The following is a 17,850-nucleotide window of genomic DNA, read 5'->3' on the forward strand; positions in this document are numbered from 1 at the left end:
TATAGTATGTTATGCCAATTGAGCTTGATGTCCCCTGAGACTGCGGTCCCAAGCCCGCAGGTTCAACTGCTCTGTCCCTCTGGGTAGCTGGCTGTGACCAAGCAGTGACCACACCCTTGCCCCTTTTCAGCTCTACTATACACCTGGGAATTCTGATCATTCACATAAACTTATACGACCATTGTCTGCCAACCCTATATGTGTTCTTGGATACACTCCCCATTTCATAGACATACCTAATTGTTCAGCGTGTCCACCCATCTATCCACCCATATACCCATGTTACCTTCACTGACATTGCAGTACTGTATGTGCAAAAGGGTTCATATTTGTTGTCTGTACCTCCTATGTACCTCTCTATGTTTCTCATCCTCAGTGCTGCCATATTGGTCACTCCTATTTGGTACATTGCCCTTCTCCTCTACTTGTGAGTTCTTATAGAACTTACAAATACACTTGTAGAAGCATTATCTGCCAACCCTATACATGGTCTTGGGTACACTCCCCCCCTGCACAGACAAACCTAATAATTCAGCCTTTGCACTCATCTATTCACCTGTATATCATTGTTTGCCTTCACTGACAACGTAGTACTGTATGTGCAAAAGGTTAGGTTGAACCTTTTTGCACATACAGTACTGCATTGTCAGTGATGACAAACATTGATATACAGGTAGATAGATGGGTGGACAGGCTGAACTATTAGGTATGTCTGTGCAGGGGGGAGTGTGCCCAAGAACATGTATAGGGTTGGAGGATTATATTTCTACAAGTGTATTTGTGTGTTCTGTGAGATTTTCTTGGTATATAGTAGAGCTGACAAGGGATAAGGTTGTAGTCACTTCTTGGCATAGCCAGCTACCTGGAGGGAGCAAGTAGTTGGACCTATGGGCTCGGGACCAGGGTTGCTGGGGATATCAAGTTCAATTGGCATAACATACTACACAAAAACACTTTTCCACATCCTACTTTGTCAAGTAGTGATGGGATCTTAAAAGCTTGCAAGTGGCCATCTAGATGCAATTATAGGCCTCTCTTCATCCAGAGCAAAGAAGAATGAAGAACACCAAAGACACATGAAAACAATTAATTAGCCCAGGAGACTGGTACACAATGAGATCCTCAGCTTATATGACTGTGAGATCAGAAGAACTAGATGGTGCCTGGCTACCACTGTCAGCTGCTGAGGGTGGGGGTGGGGACAGGATCTGTGTAGGAGATCCTGGATAGAGTGGGAGAACAATGTGGAGCAAAACTCAAAATCATATAGATATACATTGAAAAAGGGCCCAGGTTTGCTGATCTGATAGAGCCTAATGGAACTCCAGAGACTGTGGCCCCAAGCTACCCTTTAGGTCTGGAATCACATCCATTTCTATGGCTTCCAGCCAAACAAAAGACAACATATGAGCTGAACATTTACATTAGGTAGATACCCTCCTTGGAGAGATCTATCATGGGACAATAGAAAGGCTGTGTTTGCACAGGGAGACAGCTCAGGGGGCAGGAGTGCATGGGAGGGAAGGACACAGGGAAGAGGTGGCTATGGGGAGGAAGTGGGAGGAGCGCTGTTGTATTGTGGGAGGTTGCAGTCAATGTCATGAGACAAAGTATATGTGAACTGCTGTATGGAAAATGAATTTACTCTGTAAACTTTCACCCAAATCACAAAAATATAAAAAAATATATTTTATTGTATTTTTGGAAAAAATTTACATAGCATATTAGGTTCTCATTTCTATACCTATTATTCAGTGACATTGGTTACACTTTTCACAGTGTGTCAGCTTTCTCTCACACAGACACAGACACACACACACACACACACATGCACGTACATATTTGTTTACAGAAACACCTGTACATGTGCATATATATATTCATATGTACTTACCTATGCATATATAAACAGCCTTATCTACCTATATAAGCAAACACATGGTTTTTGATTGTTATTACTGATGTTGCAGGAATTTGAATTTCTGATAATTTTCCAGATGATACTGATGTGGTCAGTCCTGTCCATGGACCAGATTTTGAATAGCAGTTGTTTAGATTCACAGAACCAACTCCCTTCTCTTGTGTCATTCTTTTTCATCATGTATAACCAACAAAGGATCATTTTTATTCGTATAGTAACTAAGGAATATTTTCCTTTGGATTTTGGAAAATATAGTTCAAGAGTGTATTTTAAGGTTATGAATTTTACTTGTTGATGGTACATAACAACAACAACAAAATGTGTTTTTTGTGTGTATGATGTGTGACTCTGAAATTGCGTGGTAGGGAAACGATACTGGGAGGATAAAGCCTCAGAAATCAACATACTTAAAACCAGTAAGAAATTGTGATTAATGAAAATTTATAAAAAATTATTATTACCACCTTGATATCTGTTAAGATTTTTAAATTTAGAACAGAATTTGGGATTCATAAATAGTTACTGTTTTAGAGAGAGTAAATCTATATATTATTGAATCAGGCTTTTATTTTTGTTTTTCCAGATCTAATTACTTGTTTGGATACTGCATCCAATTTTGTGGAACCTGAGTTCAGGTATGATCATATATGTGATTTTTTTTTTTTTTTTTTTGCTTAAATATAACTCTGTTTTGTAGAATTACGTTACCCCAAAATGGTCGTCTAAGTCCTACCCCTAGTACCTGTGAATATGACGTTATTTGGAAATAGAGTTCTTGCGGATGTAATTAAGGATCTCGAGATGAGATCATCCTAGATTGACTATGGCCCTAAATCCTTCTCCCAAGAGAAAGAAGACAGACACAAAAGGAGTAGGGGAAAAGTCCCAGTGAAAATGGAGAGAGGTTAGTTATACTGCCACCAGCCAAGGAATGCCTTATGCCACCAGAAACAGAAAAGGCAAAGAAGGAATACCCCCTAGAGCCTCCGGAGGGAGCATGGCCCTGCCAGTACCTTGATTTCAGACTTCTGGCATCCAGTACTGTGAGAGAATAAAATTCTGTTGTTTTATGCCACCAGGGTTGTTGTAGCAGCCCTGGGAAACTAATGTATTCTTCATGTACTTGTTCATCTTCATTCTTTATACACTTAAGATGAATGTATTTTGTGTGGCACATCATTGTTCCAAGATTACATTACAGTTCATTTAAAGCCATTTAGTTGCCATGTTTAAAGTTTGCTTTAATTGTAGTATTGGGCACTTCTCCACAATGGAAGTATCATTTTAATATGCTTTCAAAGTAAAACCAGTGGCTCTTCAAAATCTGACAAAACTGCTAATAAAGGTAGGAGAGGACAGTTTACGCTATCATTGAAGTCTACATTATTGTTTCCCAAATAGCATTTATTCCCAGATACCACTGTTTCTCTGCTTCAAACCCTCGTCTCCTGTCTAGACTAGGATTAACTTCTAATTGAGCCTCCATTCCTAACCTTTGTTGGCTTTTTTTCTGTCCTTCACATTGCTGCCAAGGTATTCTCTAAAATATTTATCTGATCATTTCCCTGCTTATATCCAGAAGTCTGAGTACTTTAGGCTGGTCTTCGGGATCCTTCACAGGTAGTCCTTGGCCTGTTTTCCCTTATGTGCTCCATCTTGAAGCCACTCTGTATTATTTCCACTGCTCTGAGCTTTTAGAACTTTGGTCTGGCATCTCTTTACTCCTCTTTCTTTAACAAAATTATTTTCATCTTTTAAGACTCCCCCCAGCTTCCTTCCACTCCTCAAAGAACCTTAATTTTATCTTCAAGAATGGTTCTCTCTATCTGGGAAGGGTACCTTCTTCACACAGGTGCTTGGTTGAAAGGAGAAGCACTCACCAGAGGTAACCCTGGCATTTTTTCCTGGCAGGCAGTGCTGCAGGAGGGAGGATCATCCCGGCCTCTGGCTTGTGCCTTCTATCCTCTTCTCTAGTGGTGTATCACTTCTACTAGCTGATTAATGGTGTCTCCAGTTCCACTAATGATTGCTTACACTCTCTTCTCCTCACAGGAGCCAGAATTCTGTTTTCAAAAAAATATAAATCTAACCATGTTTGTAAGCTGTCAAAATCATTGAGTGGCTTGCCTTTTACTTAGAAATATAGTCCACACTTTGCCAAATCCACAAGGCCTTCAAATGATCTGGCCCTTGCCCACTTCTCCAGGTGCCTCCCAAATTAGCTTTATTCTTTGCTCACTGCACTCTTCCTGCACTGGTCATCTTTAGTTCCAGACTCTCACCAGACTACCCTGCTTCATGGGCAGGCACTTCCTTCCGATGGGTGTACATTTATTTCCCTCCACTTATCCTATGGTATCCATTAGCTGTCTGCTGAGACATCCCTTCCTCAGAGTGCCATTCTCTGACAGGGACATTGCAGAGTCATGCATAACAGTACAAACTGGTGCCCATCTGCCATTTGCCATCTGTGTGAGCTGGGCACATTATTTAACTTCTCTGTTCATCAATTCCTTCATCTATAAAGTGAGATAAAAATAGTATGTGCCACAAAGAGTTCTTACGAATGTTATTGGAAGCACATAAAACATTGTCTTGCTAAGCTTATTGGATGTTTATATTACTTTTATTGAGTTAGATTTCTCCCAGTTATTTCATAGAGCATCCTTTCTTCTTAAGAGTATATACTTGTAATTTACTATTTGTGTGAATATTAGTTTAATGTCTTTCTCCCCCACTGGAATGTGAGCTCCGTGAGGACAAAGGCTGTATTTTAGTTGATGTTTGTGAACCCAGTACCTTAGCATAGCACTTAATAAACAACATATAGACATTCAGCTAAATGTGTTCAGTAGATGGATGCGTGGATAGGTGAGTGAGTGAGAAAATGAATAAATGAGTGAATGCCAAACATTTTTAAATACAACTTAAATTAAAGCAATAGAGGGTGGTTGTTATTAGTTGCCTTTAGGTCACTTCCTACTCATGGTGATGACCCCATGTGTTCATATAGCTAATAAAACTGACGAAATACATTTTACAGTAGAAATGTATCTACTATTTATTGTTGTTGTTGTTATGTGCCATTGAGTCGACCTTGACCCATAGCGACCCCTCCTTGGGTTTCCGAGGCAGTATCACTACAGAAGTAGATTGTCCCATCTTCCTTCCGAGGAGTGGCTTGTGGGTTTGAACTGTCAGCCTTCTGGTTAGTAGTCACATGCCTTAGGCACTATGCCACCAGAGCTCCCAATGGAGGGCATTGTTGTTCTTGTTATGTGCCGTAGAGTCGGACCCAACTCATAGCGACCCCTCCTTGGGTTTCTGAGGCAGTATCACTACGGAAGTAGATTGCCCCATCTTCTTCCAAAGAGTGGCTGGTGGGTTTGAACCGCCAGCCTTCTGGTTAGCAGTCAAGTGCCTTAGGCACTATGCTATCAGAGAAAGCACTAAATAAAAATTTCTGTATTTTATCTTACATATTTTTAGTAATATTCATGACAAGTTTTATAGGAGGTTATAAATAGTAACAAAGAAAATTTAAGACTCACTGGTCCATAAGTGCTTTTTATATTGAAGTGAAAAATGGATGTGTGTTTTTTCATCTTTTTCCCCAGAAAATACAGTGTTAGCACCCTTTTCCTTGTTTTTATCTTTCAGTAAGTACTGCCCAGCTGGTTGTCTGCTTCCTTTTGCTGAGATATCTGGGACAATTCCGCATGGGTACAGAGATGTAAGTTGGATATAGATTAATTTTAAAGGTGTGGCATACTTTTTAAACTCCAGAATAGGTTATAGTAGGTCTTAATCTTGATTTTCATTTTCCAGGAATTGTTTATTTTCAGTAATATATAATGTTTTATTATCTTTCTTTTGTTACACAGCTGTTCTATGTTAAAACATTAATAATCTGTCCATGTTTATTTAGAAAACAGCCCAGATTGACTAATTTCTTGGGGAAGTATAAGTTGTCTTTTGTAATGAATTATCAAGAGAAAATTACGAATTAATCTTTTCTTTTTCCTTCCCTCAAGTCATCACCATTGTGCATGGCTGGTGTGCATGCAGGAGTAGTGTCAAACATTTTGGGTGGCCAAATCAGTGTTGTTATTAGTAAAGGTATACCATACTATGAAAGTTCATTGGCTAACAACGTCACATCTGTGGTGTAAGTATGCATGTTGGGTAAGGGTGGGCTAGGGACTGGCTAGACCTCAACAATATCACTGTTCATGATGTTCATGAAATAACATTAATCTGTACTAAATGTTCATAATTTGTATGTGCTCAATGCCTGAATACATTGGAGAGTTAGTTTTTTGAGTTCAGACAGTATGATACAACTTTAACGTGTTCTGCTTCAAAAAAGTAGTCATTTGGGTGGATGGTTTAGTTCTTTCTTTTCTAAGTTTTGAAATGGTTTGGGGTAGGAGTTTAGAAGTGTGTCACCAAATCTTTACTTTACTTCAATTTCAAGATCAGAATGCATAACTGCTCGTATATACAGGCCATATGATCTGGATGCAGTGAGGATAATTGAAATGCTTAGAATGTAAATTAAATTTTGATATAAATCAGAACTAGTAGTATTATGAATCCTTCTCTCATCCCAAGAGAATATTTTAAGAATGTACTTTCGTGACATCTGTGGTATTTTGCTGTTTTACAAAGCTAGGACGAGGTATCAACCCAGGAGAAATGATGATCCAATCATTAACCATTAATATAATATTAGATATCTCTTTTGATGAACCTTGCCTCTTAGGTCTGCTCAGTCATGCAGATAGTACTACGACTAATTGAAATCAGCTTCTCTTCAGAGTTCTTAGTTCCCATTTGGAAAGCAAGGGTATGACTTCTACTCAGAGTAGTAGAGAGCAAGAGTCAGCACACTTTGTCTGTAAATGGCCAGACAGTACATGTTTTAGGCTTTGTGGGCCTCACATGTCTCTATTACTTATTCTGCTTTGTTTTATTTACAACCCTTTAAGCATGTAAAAACTGTTCTTTGCTCTGTGGCCATATACAATAGGCTGTGCATGTGATGTTTGCCACTTCTGGTGTAGAGTCAGCTACTTTCCATCTTTTGGTTTCTTCTAGATAATTTTATGCAGATGCTTTCATTCCTTTCTCCTGTTCTACCTTGGTGGGGGGAATATATATATATATATATGGTAGTGGTGGTGGTGGAATTTGCTCAGATTAAAAGAAGAAAAAAAAAAAAAACCCTCTTGTGTTGGTATGAACATTGGGCTAACATAAAAGAGTATACTGATGATTTTGTCTCTCCCAAGTTTTTGCTGGCCCACCAGCCACTCCTCAGAAGGAAGACTGGACAATATACTTCTGTAGTGATTCCACCTTGAAAACCCAAGGAGGGGTTGCTATGAGTCAGGTTCAACTCAATAGCAGTGAGTTGGAGTTAGAGAATGACTTTTTCCACTTTTCTACTCTCACTACCTCATACTCTGTCCCATTACTTTGAAATCCAAATGCAGTGCTGCATTCTGATACTAAGACTTACTCTCAGAATGTCTCTTGCCTTTCAAAAATTCAGTCTGTTAGTAGCTATATTTTCTTCTGTTTACCCTGGAAAACTTGAGCCATATTCTCTGTACATTTAATTAAATTAATTAAATTAAATTCAGTCTGTTAGTATCTATATTTTCTTCTGTTTACCCTGGAAAACTTGAGCCATATTCTCTGTAAATTAAACTCTTTAGTATGCTTTCACCAAAAGTAGTTGCCCCAGAGTTAATTTATTTCATGAAAAAGAAATAAGTTTATTTTTAATATTACATGAACACATTTTCACAGTCATGTGTGAAGCTAGGTACTAGATACTTACAGAGAAAGTTGTTCATGCTGATTTCAGAAGTTGTTTTGCTTGGAAGTGAGACTTTTTTTCAGGGACAGGCAGAAGGATCAATTTCAGTTATCTAATTTGTAGCTGTTGAATATTTTTATTTCTTTTAATAGTAAAATGAAAACAAAAGCAAAAGTTTCACTAAGAAATATATGGGAATGTCATGTATTATGTGAAAGTCACCAAAAACCTCTTTTTCTCTTTCAGAGGACACTTATCTACAAGTCTTTTTACATTCAAGACAAGTGGTAAGCCTTTCATAGACTTTTTTAACATATAAATTGTATAATCTAAAAACCAAACCAAACGCACTACTGTCCATAGCAATCCCCATTAGGTTTCCAAGATGGTAAATCTTTACAGAAGTTGATTGCCCTGTCTTCCTTCTGCGGAGTGGCTGGTGGGTTTGAACCTCTGCCGTTCTGGTTAATAGTCAGATGCTTTAGGCACTGTGCCACCAGAGCCCCTTAAGTTGTATAATAGCTAATATTAAATATTATTTGAACACTTGACTATATGCCAGGCACTATATCAGTTGTTCTTTTTTTCCCCTGCACTTTCTCACTATAACACTAGGACATAAGTGAAGTACTTAACAATATACTGAATAGAATAAATTGAAGGTGTTCACAGTAATGGAAACTGATCACATAAGCAGGGAGAAAAGTTCCTTAGCAATTTGTCAGAAGTAATTAATTAATTCAACAGAAACTATTTATCGAGTGCCTTTTGTTTGCTAGGCACAAGTGACCAAAATAAATAAAATCCTGCCCTCCTAGAGCTTGCATTCTGGTGGTGAGAGATTATCAAGAAATAAATAAATAAATATTATTTACAGTATGCTGTTTACAATATGGGAGCTCTGGTGACATAGTGCCTAAGACATTTGACTGCTAACCAGAAGGCTGGCGATTCACACCCACCAGCCACTCCTCAGAAGGGAGTTTGGGCAATCTACTTCTGTAGAGATACCACCTGGGAAAACCAAGGGGAGGTCACTATGAGTCAGAATTGACTCCGCAGCAGTGAGTTTGGTTTTTTGGTTTATTTACAGTATGATGAAAACTCTAAAACTAAAAAAAAGGAGCTCTGATGACAGAGTGCCTAAGGCATTTGACTGTTAACCAGAAGATTGGCAGTTCAAACCCACCAGCCACTGCTCGGAAGGAAGATTGGGCAGTCTACTTCTGTAGTGATAGAGCCTTGGAAACCCAAGCAGGGGTTGCTGTCAGTTGGATAAAAGACTTAAAAAAATAATTGCAAGGAATGCAGGAGGAACTGGTTTGAAATTTTAAATAGTCAGGAAAGGCCTCATGAAAAATGTGACATAGGAATAAAATCAGACGGTGGTAAGGTGAGTTGAGTCATCCGTTGACCTGGGAACGGTGTTCCAGGGAGAGGACCATGGATCACCCTTGACTAATGCTTATTGCAATACATATGTTTGTAGATTTCCTAACAAGACACAGAAGATGAGCATTTGCCTAACAAGTAACTTGCCTAATTTTGAAATTTTTTTATTGTAGTATATTATTAGAATAATATATATTAACTAGAAGTGAGATGGACAGTTTACAGTAGGCAGGTTTATGTAGATTTTGAAGTTGTGTCTGAAACCATATTATTATGCTCTTCTTTATTTCAGGTTGCTATGGAACACTTGGGATGGAATCTGGTGTGATTGCTGATCCTCAGATAACTGCATCATCTGTGCTGGAGTGGACTGACCACACAGGGCAAGAGAACAGTTGGAAACCTGAGAAAGCCAGGCTGAAAAAACCTGGGCCCCCTTGGGCTGCTTTTGCCACTGATGAATATCAGTGGTTACAAATAGATCTGAATAAGGAAAAGAAGATAACAGGTTAAGAGACAGAATTTTCTGGAACAATGTATAGTTGTGATTGTATTTGGAAACCTGGTAGTAACTACAGTTTTCCTGGAAAAATCACTGAAAATTTAATTTTAAGTTTAAGTTTTCTTTACTGCTGTTAGTATTACTAGAGATGGTTTTATAAAATATGACAAAGGAGAAGAGGTAATATTTCATTCTTAATTTTTTATTAGTAATAAACCAAAAAGAAAAAGTTGATTCTTACTCATGATGACCCTTTTTTGGGACAGAGTATAGAACTGCCCCATAAAGTTTCCAAGACTGTTAATCTTTACCCTCATCTTTCTCCTGTAGAGTGCCTAGTAGGTTCAAAGCTTACCTTTGGTTAGCAGCTCAATGCTGTAACTGTTATACCACCAGAACTCCTTTAATAGAACTTTACTTTTAAGGTAATACTGCCTTAAATAATCTTATTAATATTATTTTTTATTAATAGTATTAAAATTCCTTGTGTGTGTGTGTGTGTATGATTTGGGTGAAAGTTTACACAGCAAATTTATTTTCCATACAGCAGTTCTTACATGTTTTGTTTCATGACTTTTACTGCAAAATAACAACCTTCTTCCCACTTCCTCCCTGTGGTTACCTTTTCCTTGTGTTCTTTTCTCCTATGCATTCCTTCCCATTGAGCTATCTTCCTGAAGCTGCCCTTCTGATCTACCATGAGTGATTGATCTAAGGCGTGTATCTTCCTGGTATAAATGTTCACCTTATATGATTACATATTGTTGGCTGGAAGCCACAGGAGTGAGTTCAATTCCAAGCCTGAAGGGTGACTAGGAGTCATAGTCTTGGGGGTTTCACTAGTCTCTGTGACCAGTAAGCCTGGTCTTTTTTTTTTTTATGATTTTCAATTTTGTTCCACATTTTTTCTCCCACTTTATCCAGTATCTCCTGCACTGATCCCTTGCCTAGTGGTTGCCAGTGGTAGCCAGGTACCATCTAGTTCATCTGGACTCAGGGTCAAGTAGGCCGAGGTTGACATGGTCCACTAGTCCCTTTGACTGTTCCATATGTCTTTGGTTTTCTTCATTCTTCTTTGCTCTGGATGAAGAAAGACCACTTATTGCCTCTAGATGGCTGCTTGTAAGCTTTTAAGGCCCCAGTTACTACTCATCAAAGTGGGATGTAGAACAGTGTTTTACTGTAGTATGTTATGCCAGTTGAGCTTGATGTCTCCTGCAACCATGGTCCCAAGCTCAGAGGCCCAACAACTCGCTTCCTCCGGGTGGGTAGCTGTGTGGTTAAGAAGTTATCATAACTTTGCCTCCTGTTGTAATAAGGTTCTTTTAAGGCAGTGTTTCAATAAAATACTATTGAGACATCTGAAATGACCATCTCTTACAGTCATTAATAGAAATTGATGTTCAAGCAATCCATTTTAAGTGCTGTAAGTTACAAATATTCCACATGTATCCAATATAAACTTATTTAGGGGAACTTAGCAAATGGTTATAATTATTGGTTGATATTCATTTAGATCATTTTAAGATTTTGCTTTAGTACTTAAATAATAATAGTGATTGTCTTTAATCTGCTCATTCCCTGCAAGGCATTCTTACTCAATAGTTGAAATATATTTCACAATGGTATGAACATGTTGTTGGTGTCGTTGTTATGTGCTGTGGAGTCAGACCCGACTCATAGTGACCCCTCCTTGGGTTGCCGAGGCAGTATCACTACAAAAGTAGATTGCCCAACCTTCTTTCCAAGGAGTGGCTGGTGGATTTGAACCGCCAGCCTTCTGGTTAGCAGTCAAATGCCTTAGGCACTATGCTACCAAAGCTCCTTGATATGAACATAGGCTGCCAAAAATGAAATAGCCCTTTCCTTATATGAGCCCATAATTCTTCCTGTCTCTGTAAAGGAACAAAGCCAAGGGTTTAGCAACTATTATCATGAAACCGTGCAGTTACGTATAGAAATGTCAGATATCTTTGAACAGTGCATCTCTGAAATTTATGCTTTGATGCTGAACACACTTTGCAGATCAGCGCTGTGTACACTCATAAGAGCAACCCTTCATTTCCCAGGCATCATAACCACTGGATCTACAATGGTGGAGCACAATTACTATGTGTCTGCTTACAGAATTCTGTACAGTGATGATGGGCAGAAATGGACTGTATACAGAGAGCCTGGTGTGGAGCAAGATAAGGTAAAATGATTACCACAATATTTTACAAAACGTTTAGAATATGGGCCTTTTCCAAGGGTCACAAACTGTACAAAATATGTTAAAAATAACTTTGTTGTGACTGCCCTCTTGTGGTTATCATACGTAGTGTTGTTAATGGCTGCCTAAGTATAGTTAGAAAATTCTCAGTGATGCCAGGTCCCTTTCAATGATTTTAAGGGTAAGTATTCCTAATTTTTGCCACTCCATTTTTAACTGGGTCGTTTAGACACTATTACGTAAGTCTAACAACAGAACTTGTCATTTCTTTGTCAAGCTTTTCTTATCACATGTAATCATGGAGAGCCTGATTGTTTCCCATTTTTCTATTTATGGGCAAAGAAGGGAAAGACAGAATAACTAAAGGCTTAATTACAGTAAGTTATAGGATGTAACAGGATTGGAAGCTCATTTCAAGATTATCCCACCAGCTTCCATCTTAGTAAACTTCTACTTGTTACCTAAAGAATTTCCTGAAGTTTTCTAGTCATTATGAAATTGTTTTACTTAGCAAAAAAATATGAAAATGCTGGACTAAGCCAAAGTAGATGACAATGGATAGAGGATAGGCCGAGGTGGATCCCATTCTCATCTTTGTCCCTTTCACCCAGGTTCCTGGCTCGTGATCTACCACAAAGGATCTTGTAACTGGGGCAGTCCCTGTCCCCAAGATAAATACCTTACTTCTAGAATTGTAATTATAGACTCATTTTTTTCAATGAAATGTCCCTGTGAATTTCGTTTTAATATTATATTGTCATGTCTCTCTATTATTATGTATGATTTGCTAATATATCTTCAGTTACCACTTTTTTTTTTTTTCCCTCTGTTCAGAAATTTCCAGGGCTCCCTATTAGCTTTTATATGGATCTAAACTCTTCTGCTGTTATTCAAGGCCTTCTTTCCTCCCTTCTACTTGATTTCACATCAACTTCATCTTTGGTGAGCCTCTACCCATTGGAGCAAATAATAATAGTGTCTCCATACCTATCCCACTTCTGCTTAATCCTCCCTCCCCAGTTTGACTACTCTTTATTCCTGGCACTTCCATATTGATTTGTATATTTATTATACTTGTAAAATATAATTAGTTTTTTTTGTAATTGCAAGAATTATCCATGCTTATAAAAACATCTAACAACATTGAATTATATTTCTGAAGAAAACATTTCTTTTTCCTTTTGGAAGATAATTTCACTGCATAAGGAATTCTTTACTGATTTTTTCTTTCAGTACTTTTGATGGTTGGTACATTATTTTCTCACTTGTATTGTTTTCAACAAGAATTTTGTAATCACTCTTCTTTCCTCTGTATGTAATGTGTCTATTTTCTTCCATTGCTTTTAAAGGTTTCTTTATATCATTGGTTTTAAGCAGTTTGATTATGATACGGTTTTGTGTAGTTTTCTTCATGTTTCTTTAACTTGGGCTTCTTTGAACTTCTTAGAGCTGTGGGTTATAGTTTCCATCAAATTTGCAAAACTTACTAATCAAATATCCTCCATTTAAATCTAATTACATAAATATCATGACCGTTGAAGATGTCCCAAAGTTTGTTGATTCTCTTTTTTTTTTCTTGGTTTTTAATCTTTTCCTCTCTGTTTTATTTTAGAAAATTTATATTGCTTTGTCTTCAAACTCAGTAATCTATTTTTCTGCAATGTCTCATCTGCTATTAAGCCCATCTAGTCCGTGGGTGGCACAAATGATTTTCACTGGACTACTGACCTAGAAGTTGGCAGTTCAAACCCACCCTGCGGCACTGCAGAAGAAAAGCCTGGCAATCTGCTTCCATAAAGATTACAGCTCAAACTGTGGAGCAGTTCTACTCTGTAACACATGAGTCAGAACGACTTAACAGCAACAGGTTGTTTTTATTCTCTTTGTTCGGAGTGTATTCTTTCTCAAATATTAAATTTCTTCATCTCAAGATTTTCAGTTTTGAGGTTATTTAAAAATTTCTCTATAATGCTCTTTAACATGCTTAAGCTTTTCTCTATCTTTTAGAACATATAGAATATATTTAAAATAAGTTTTAATGTCCCGGTCTACTAATATTTTCATATGTGCTAAATCTGGGTGTTTAGTATTGATTGATAGTTCTCATTTTAGGTCATATTTTGCAAGTCTGGTAATTTTTGGTAGAATGCCAGGCATTGTGAGACATTGTTTAGTTGTTTGGTGCTAGATTTTTTATTTAAACTTTTTTTGTTGTTTTGTTTTATTCTGGGGTAAATTAAGTTACTTGGAAACAATTTAATGTTTTCAAGGCTTGCTTTTAAGTTGTGTTAGGCAGGACCTGAGCAGCCTTTAGTGGGGGTTAGTTTTCTCCACACTGAGTCAGTGTTCTTCTCAATTCTCAATCCAAAATCCAATGTTTTATGAGGTTTTTCCACTCTTGACTATTGGGAATGTGTTCCCAGACCTGTGGGAACTCTGACAGTTGTTGTACTGGCTCCTTTCCAGTGTTCTTTCTCTAAGCACAGGTAGTTTTCTTAAGTGCAGCCAAAGATGTAAAGGGAAACCTTTACAGATGGCCACATTTCACTCCCCCCCCCCCTTCTAGCTTTCTTCTCTCCTACACTCTGGTGTGCAAGTTCTAGTTACCTTGCATTCCTGATCTCTGACCTCTGTCTCCTTTACTTAGAGAGGCCACCAGGCTCAGTTTGGGATCTCCCTCCCTCTATGTGACTTGGAAACTATCTCTAGAGATGGTATTGAGGCAATAGTACGACTTGCCTTAATTTGTTCCCCTTCTCTCAGGGATTATTATCCTGTGCTGCCCATTATTCAGTATCTGAAAATCATTGTTTTATATATTTTATCTAAAAAAAACAAACCAAACACTGCTGTTGAGTCGGAGCCCACTCATAGAAACCCCTCCTTGAGTTTCCGAGGCAGTATCACTACCAAAGTAGATTGCCCAATCTTCCTTCCAAGGAGTGGCTGGTGGGTGTGAACCTCCAATCTTCTGGTTTGCAGTCAAATGCCTTAGGCACTGTGCCACCAGTTTTTCATATATTTGAGGTGGGAGAATAGGTCCCATTCCTGTTATACTGTCATGGACAGAAACAGAAGTTCTTGCATTGAATGATATGAAATAACATCTTTTCCCTCACTGATACTTGCCTATCAACACCATCTTTCCCCAGCTCCTCAAGGATTCTTGTGGTTAACACTCCAGTGTGTGCATTTTCACACCTTTTCTAAGCATGTACACACACATGACCATACACACATACACACACACAGACAGCTTTGAATTTGTTTCCCAGAGTGGACTATATGGATAGATGAATGGACAGACACAACTTGCTTTCATAATATATTACTTTTTAATATGCCATGTTTGTGTATGCTGATAGCCAATAAAATCAATCTCCTTGAGAGTGGCGACTTTGACTTCCATTTCCTTTTTGCCCTCATGACACCTTGCAGACCTTCCAGTACACACAGGATTCTCCATAAATGCTCAGAGGTTAATTATAGCAAATCCTTTCACTGAGTTTTTTTATAAGATTTTTTTTCCTGCTAAGTTTTTGATAAAATTTAGACTGAAATATGGAGTAAGATTTCAGAGATCACTTTTATGTCTCAAAATGATGTTCAGCTATTCTTCCTATTCTACTAATGTATATTATATATAAAAAGATCCCAAATAAATTCCTTTAAATTAATTTTAGAGTAATATCTGAGAAAATAATGGCAATCTACTAGGTTGGAGGTTATTATAACTTTAAAACAACCCTTTTAGAAAATCTAGAATATTAACATTTTTAGAAATCTGTAATCTACTGCCATGGGATTCAGCCGGGAATAAAATGGCCATGATAATTTGAAATTACTTGATTGAGGTATTAAACATTTACTTACTGCTAAAAAATAAATCACTTTGATTGTAGGCTGAAGTCTGCTTCTTAATGATCTTCAGAAACTACCTAGATAATTTAGCCTGGAGCCATAAACTTAGGGTCACAAGATGCTGATTGATATTCCCACTCTGTCATTGATCAGCAGTGCAATCCACTTGCATTCCCTGAGCCATGGTTTCCTGTGCTGTATTTCATGTGGTTGTCAGAAAGAGCAAAATATTACATGAAAATCATTTGTAAATTATTAAGAGCTATTCATTATTTGTTTGAAATAGTTGAGGGAATAAGATTCACTTAAAATACTTCTACCTAAAGATTATGTGTGTAATGCATTTTTAATTTAGTTTTAATCATTAAATTAGGTATAGAACAGTGTTCAGTGTTTCATAGTCTCTTTCCTGGTTCAAGTCATCAACCATGAATGACAACTGCTTATAATATACCAGCTGTATTTATGCTGTGTATCCAGTAGGTGGTGGCCTGTATCTGTTAGGTAGTCATTAGTATTGTTAGTTTTCAGTCTATTTATTGAGAGAAAAATTACGAAAATTATACAAGTGAACCATTTCCTCTAAAGACTGCTTGTGTTCAGTTATGCTGTACTTGGAAAATAAAATGGATGTGTTTAAATATTTGGAAATTCCACAGGACTAGAGTTACTAATTTATTAATACAATAAACCTCACTGCAATTGAAACCTTGTTTCCAGATTGCCAACTTAGCAAGCGCTCTTGTTAAATTCTTAAATTTTCTTAAAGCATTTTCATATTCAGTACTTTTGTAAATTTTTATGAAGACTATACAGCTTTTTAATAGTTTTTCCTAACTATAATTAATTTATATACTTAATTTTTTTTTCTTGCTTATTGTCACACTTCGCAGATCTCATTTAAGACTCAGAGCGAAAAAAAAAAATACAGTTTAAGTGAAGGGATTCAATGTGATCTCTGTTGATGTAAAGTACCGATTTTTTGTTTTTTAAAGATATTTCAAGGAAACAAAGATTATCACCAGGATGTACGTAATAACTTTTTGCCACCAATTGTTGCACGTTTTATTAGAGTGAACCCTACTCAATGGCAGCAGAAAATTGCCATGAAAATGGAACTGCTTGGATGTCAGTTTATTCCTAAAGGTAAAGCAACCATGGCTTTTAAGACATGGTTTTTTCACTGGACTATTAATTAAAAATGGTTTTGTTCTCAGAGAACATAATTAAGAGTAATGTGAATGTTTTTGTGTGTAAGCTCTAATTACAGTATCTTCTTAAAGGTATTTCAAAAAATAATTATCTTGTTAAAAAGTCAGGTATTAGAGTGGTTTCCAAAATTACAAGTGGAATAAGAGATAGCACCATTCATGAAATAGTGTAATGAGATAGTTTGTAGGTTTAGTCTCAAACTTGGTAGTTTTTAATCAGCTCTTACATAGTATAATATTTGTGTCACATAAAAGTTAAAGATTATTAACAGTAACCTTAATTTAAATGCCTTTAATTTGACAAATTAAGAAGGGAATAACCTCCCTCAATACTGTATACTATTTTAATACTACGTTCATTGTTGTGTCCCTACAATTTACCAAAATGCCTGGTACATAATGGACTCTTCATAAATATTTATTAAATGATAGAATAATATGTCAGATTATTGTGACACTTTTATAGCTTTAGAGTCCAACATCATCCTACACCCTATTATTCTCCTTCCTAGGAAGAGTTTCTTAGACAACTTATTTATTTAAAAATGTTTGAATCTGGGTATATGTGTACATTTAATGCAGAATATAATATTTACCCTCCTCGTATAGTTCTCTCTGAGATTTAAAATCACTCTGCAGAATTAAGTATCCTATACAATTTTAAAGACATTTAGAATTATATTTTCAATTATGCTTTTATCAGCAAAATGTGTAAACTTTTCTGAACCATTTTTCAAGGTCGTCCTCCAAAACCTACTCAGCCTCCACCTCCTAGGAACAGCAATGATCTCAAGAATACTACAGCCCCTCCCGAAAGAGCCAAAGGTCTGCCTACTGTAAATGTGAGAGTTTGATGTCTCAAGTTTATCTTAATCAAGTTGATGGAGAGAAAAGAATAAAGAGTTTTTACATTCTTTTTGTCAA

At 37.0% G+C, this 17,850-nt stretch overlaps 1 protein-coding gene across 1 annotated transcript in view; it reads left to right on the top strand.

The window, feature by feature from the left end:
- Positions 1 to 17,850, top strand: part of DCBLD2 (discoidin, CUB and LCCL domain containing 2) — a 181,214-nt gene that overhangs the window by 148,342 nt on the left and 15,022 nt on the right. Inside the window, exons 4-11 of the mRNA XM_007945793.2 lie at positions 2,505 to 2,556; positions 5,582 to 5,654; positions 5,956 to 6,089; positions 7,995 to 8,035; positions 9,433 to 9,648; positions 11,712 to 11,836; positions 16,711 to 16,861; positions 17,665 to 17,751. Of these exons, the coding sequence (XP_007943984.1) occupies positions 2,505 to 2,556; positions 5,582 to 5,654; positions 5,956 to 6,089; positions 7,995 to 8,035; positions 9,433 to 9,648; positions 11,712 to 11,836; positions 16,711 to 16,861; positions 17,665 to 17,751 (879 nt within the window). The remainder of the gene's footprint in view (positions 1 to 2,504; positions 2,557 to 5,581; positions 5,655 to 5,955; positions 6,090 to 7,994; positions 8,036 to 9,432; positions 9,649 to 11,711; positions 11,837 to 16,710; positions 16,862 to 17,664; positions 17,752 to 17,850) is intronic.

This window comes from Orycteropus afer, unplaced genomic scaffold, assembly GCF_000298275.1.
Source record: "Orycteropus afer afer isolate SDZICR_OR568_19922 unplaced genomic scaffold, OryAfe1.0 scaffold00143, whole genome shotgun sequence".
NCBI classification, from domain to species: domain Eukaryota; kingdom Metazoa; phylum Chordata; class Mammalia; order Tubulidentata; family Orycteropodidae; genus Orycteropus; species Orycteropus afer.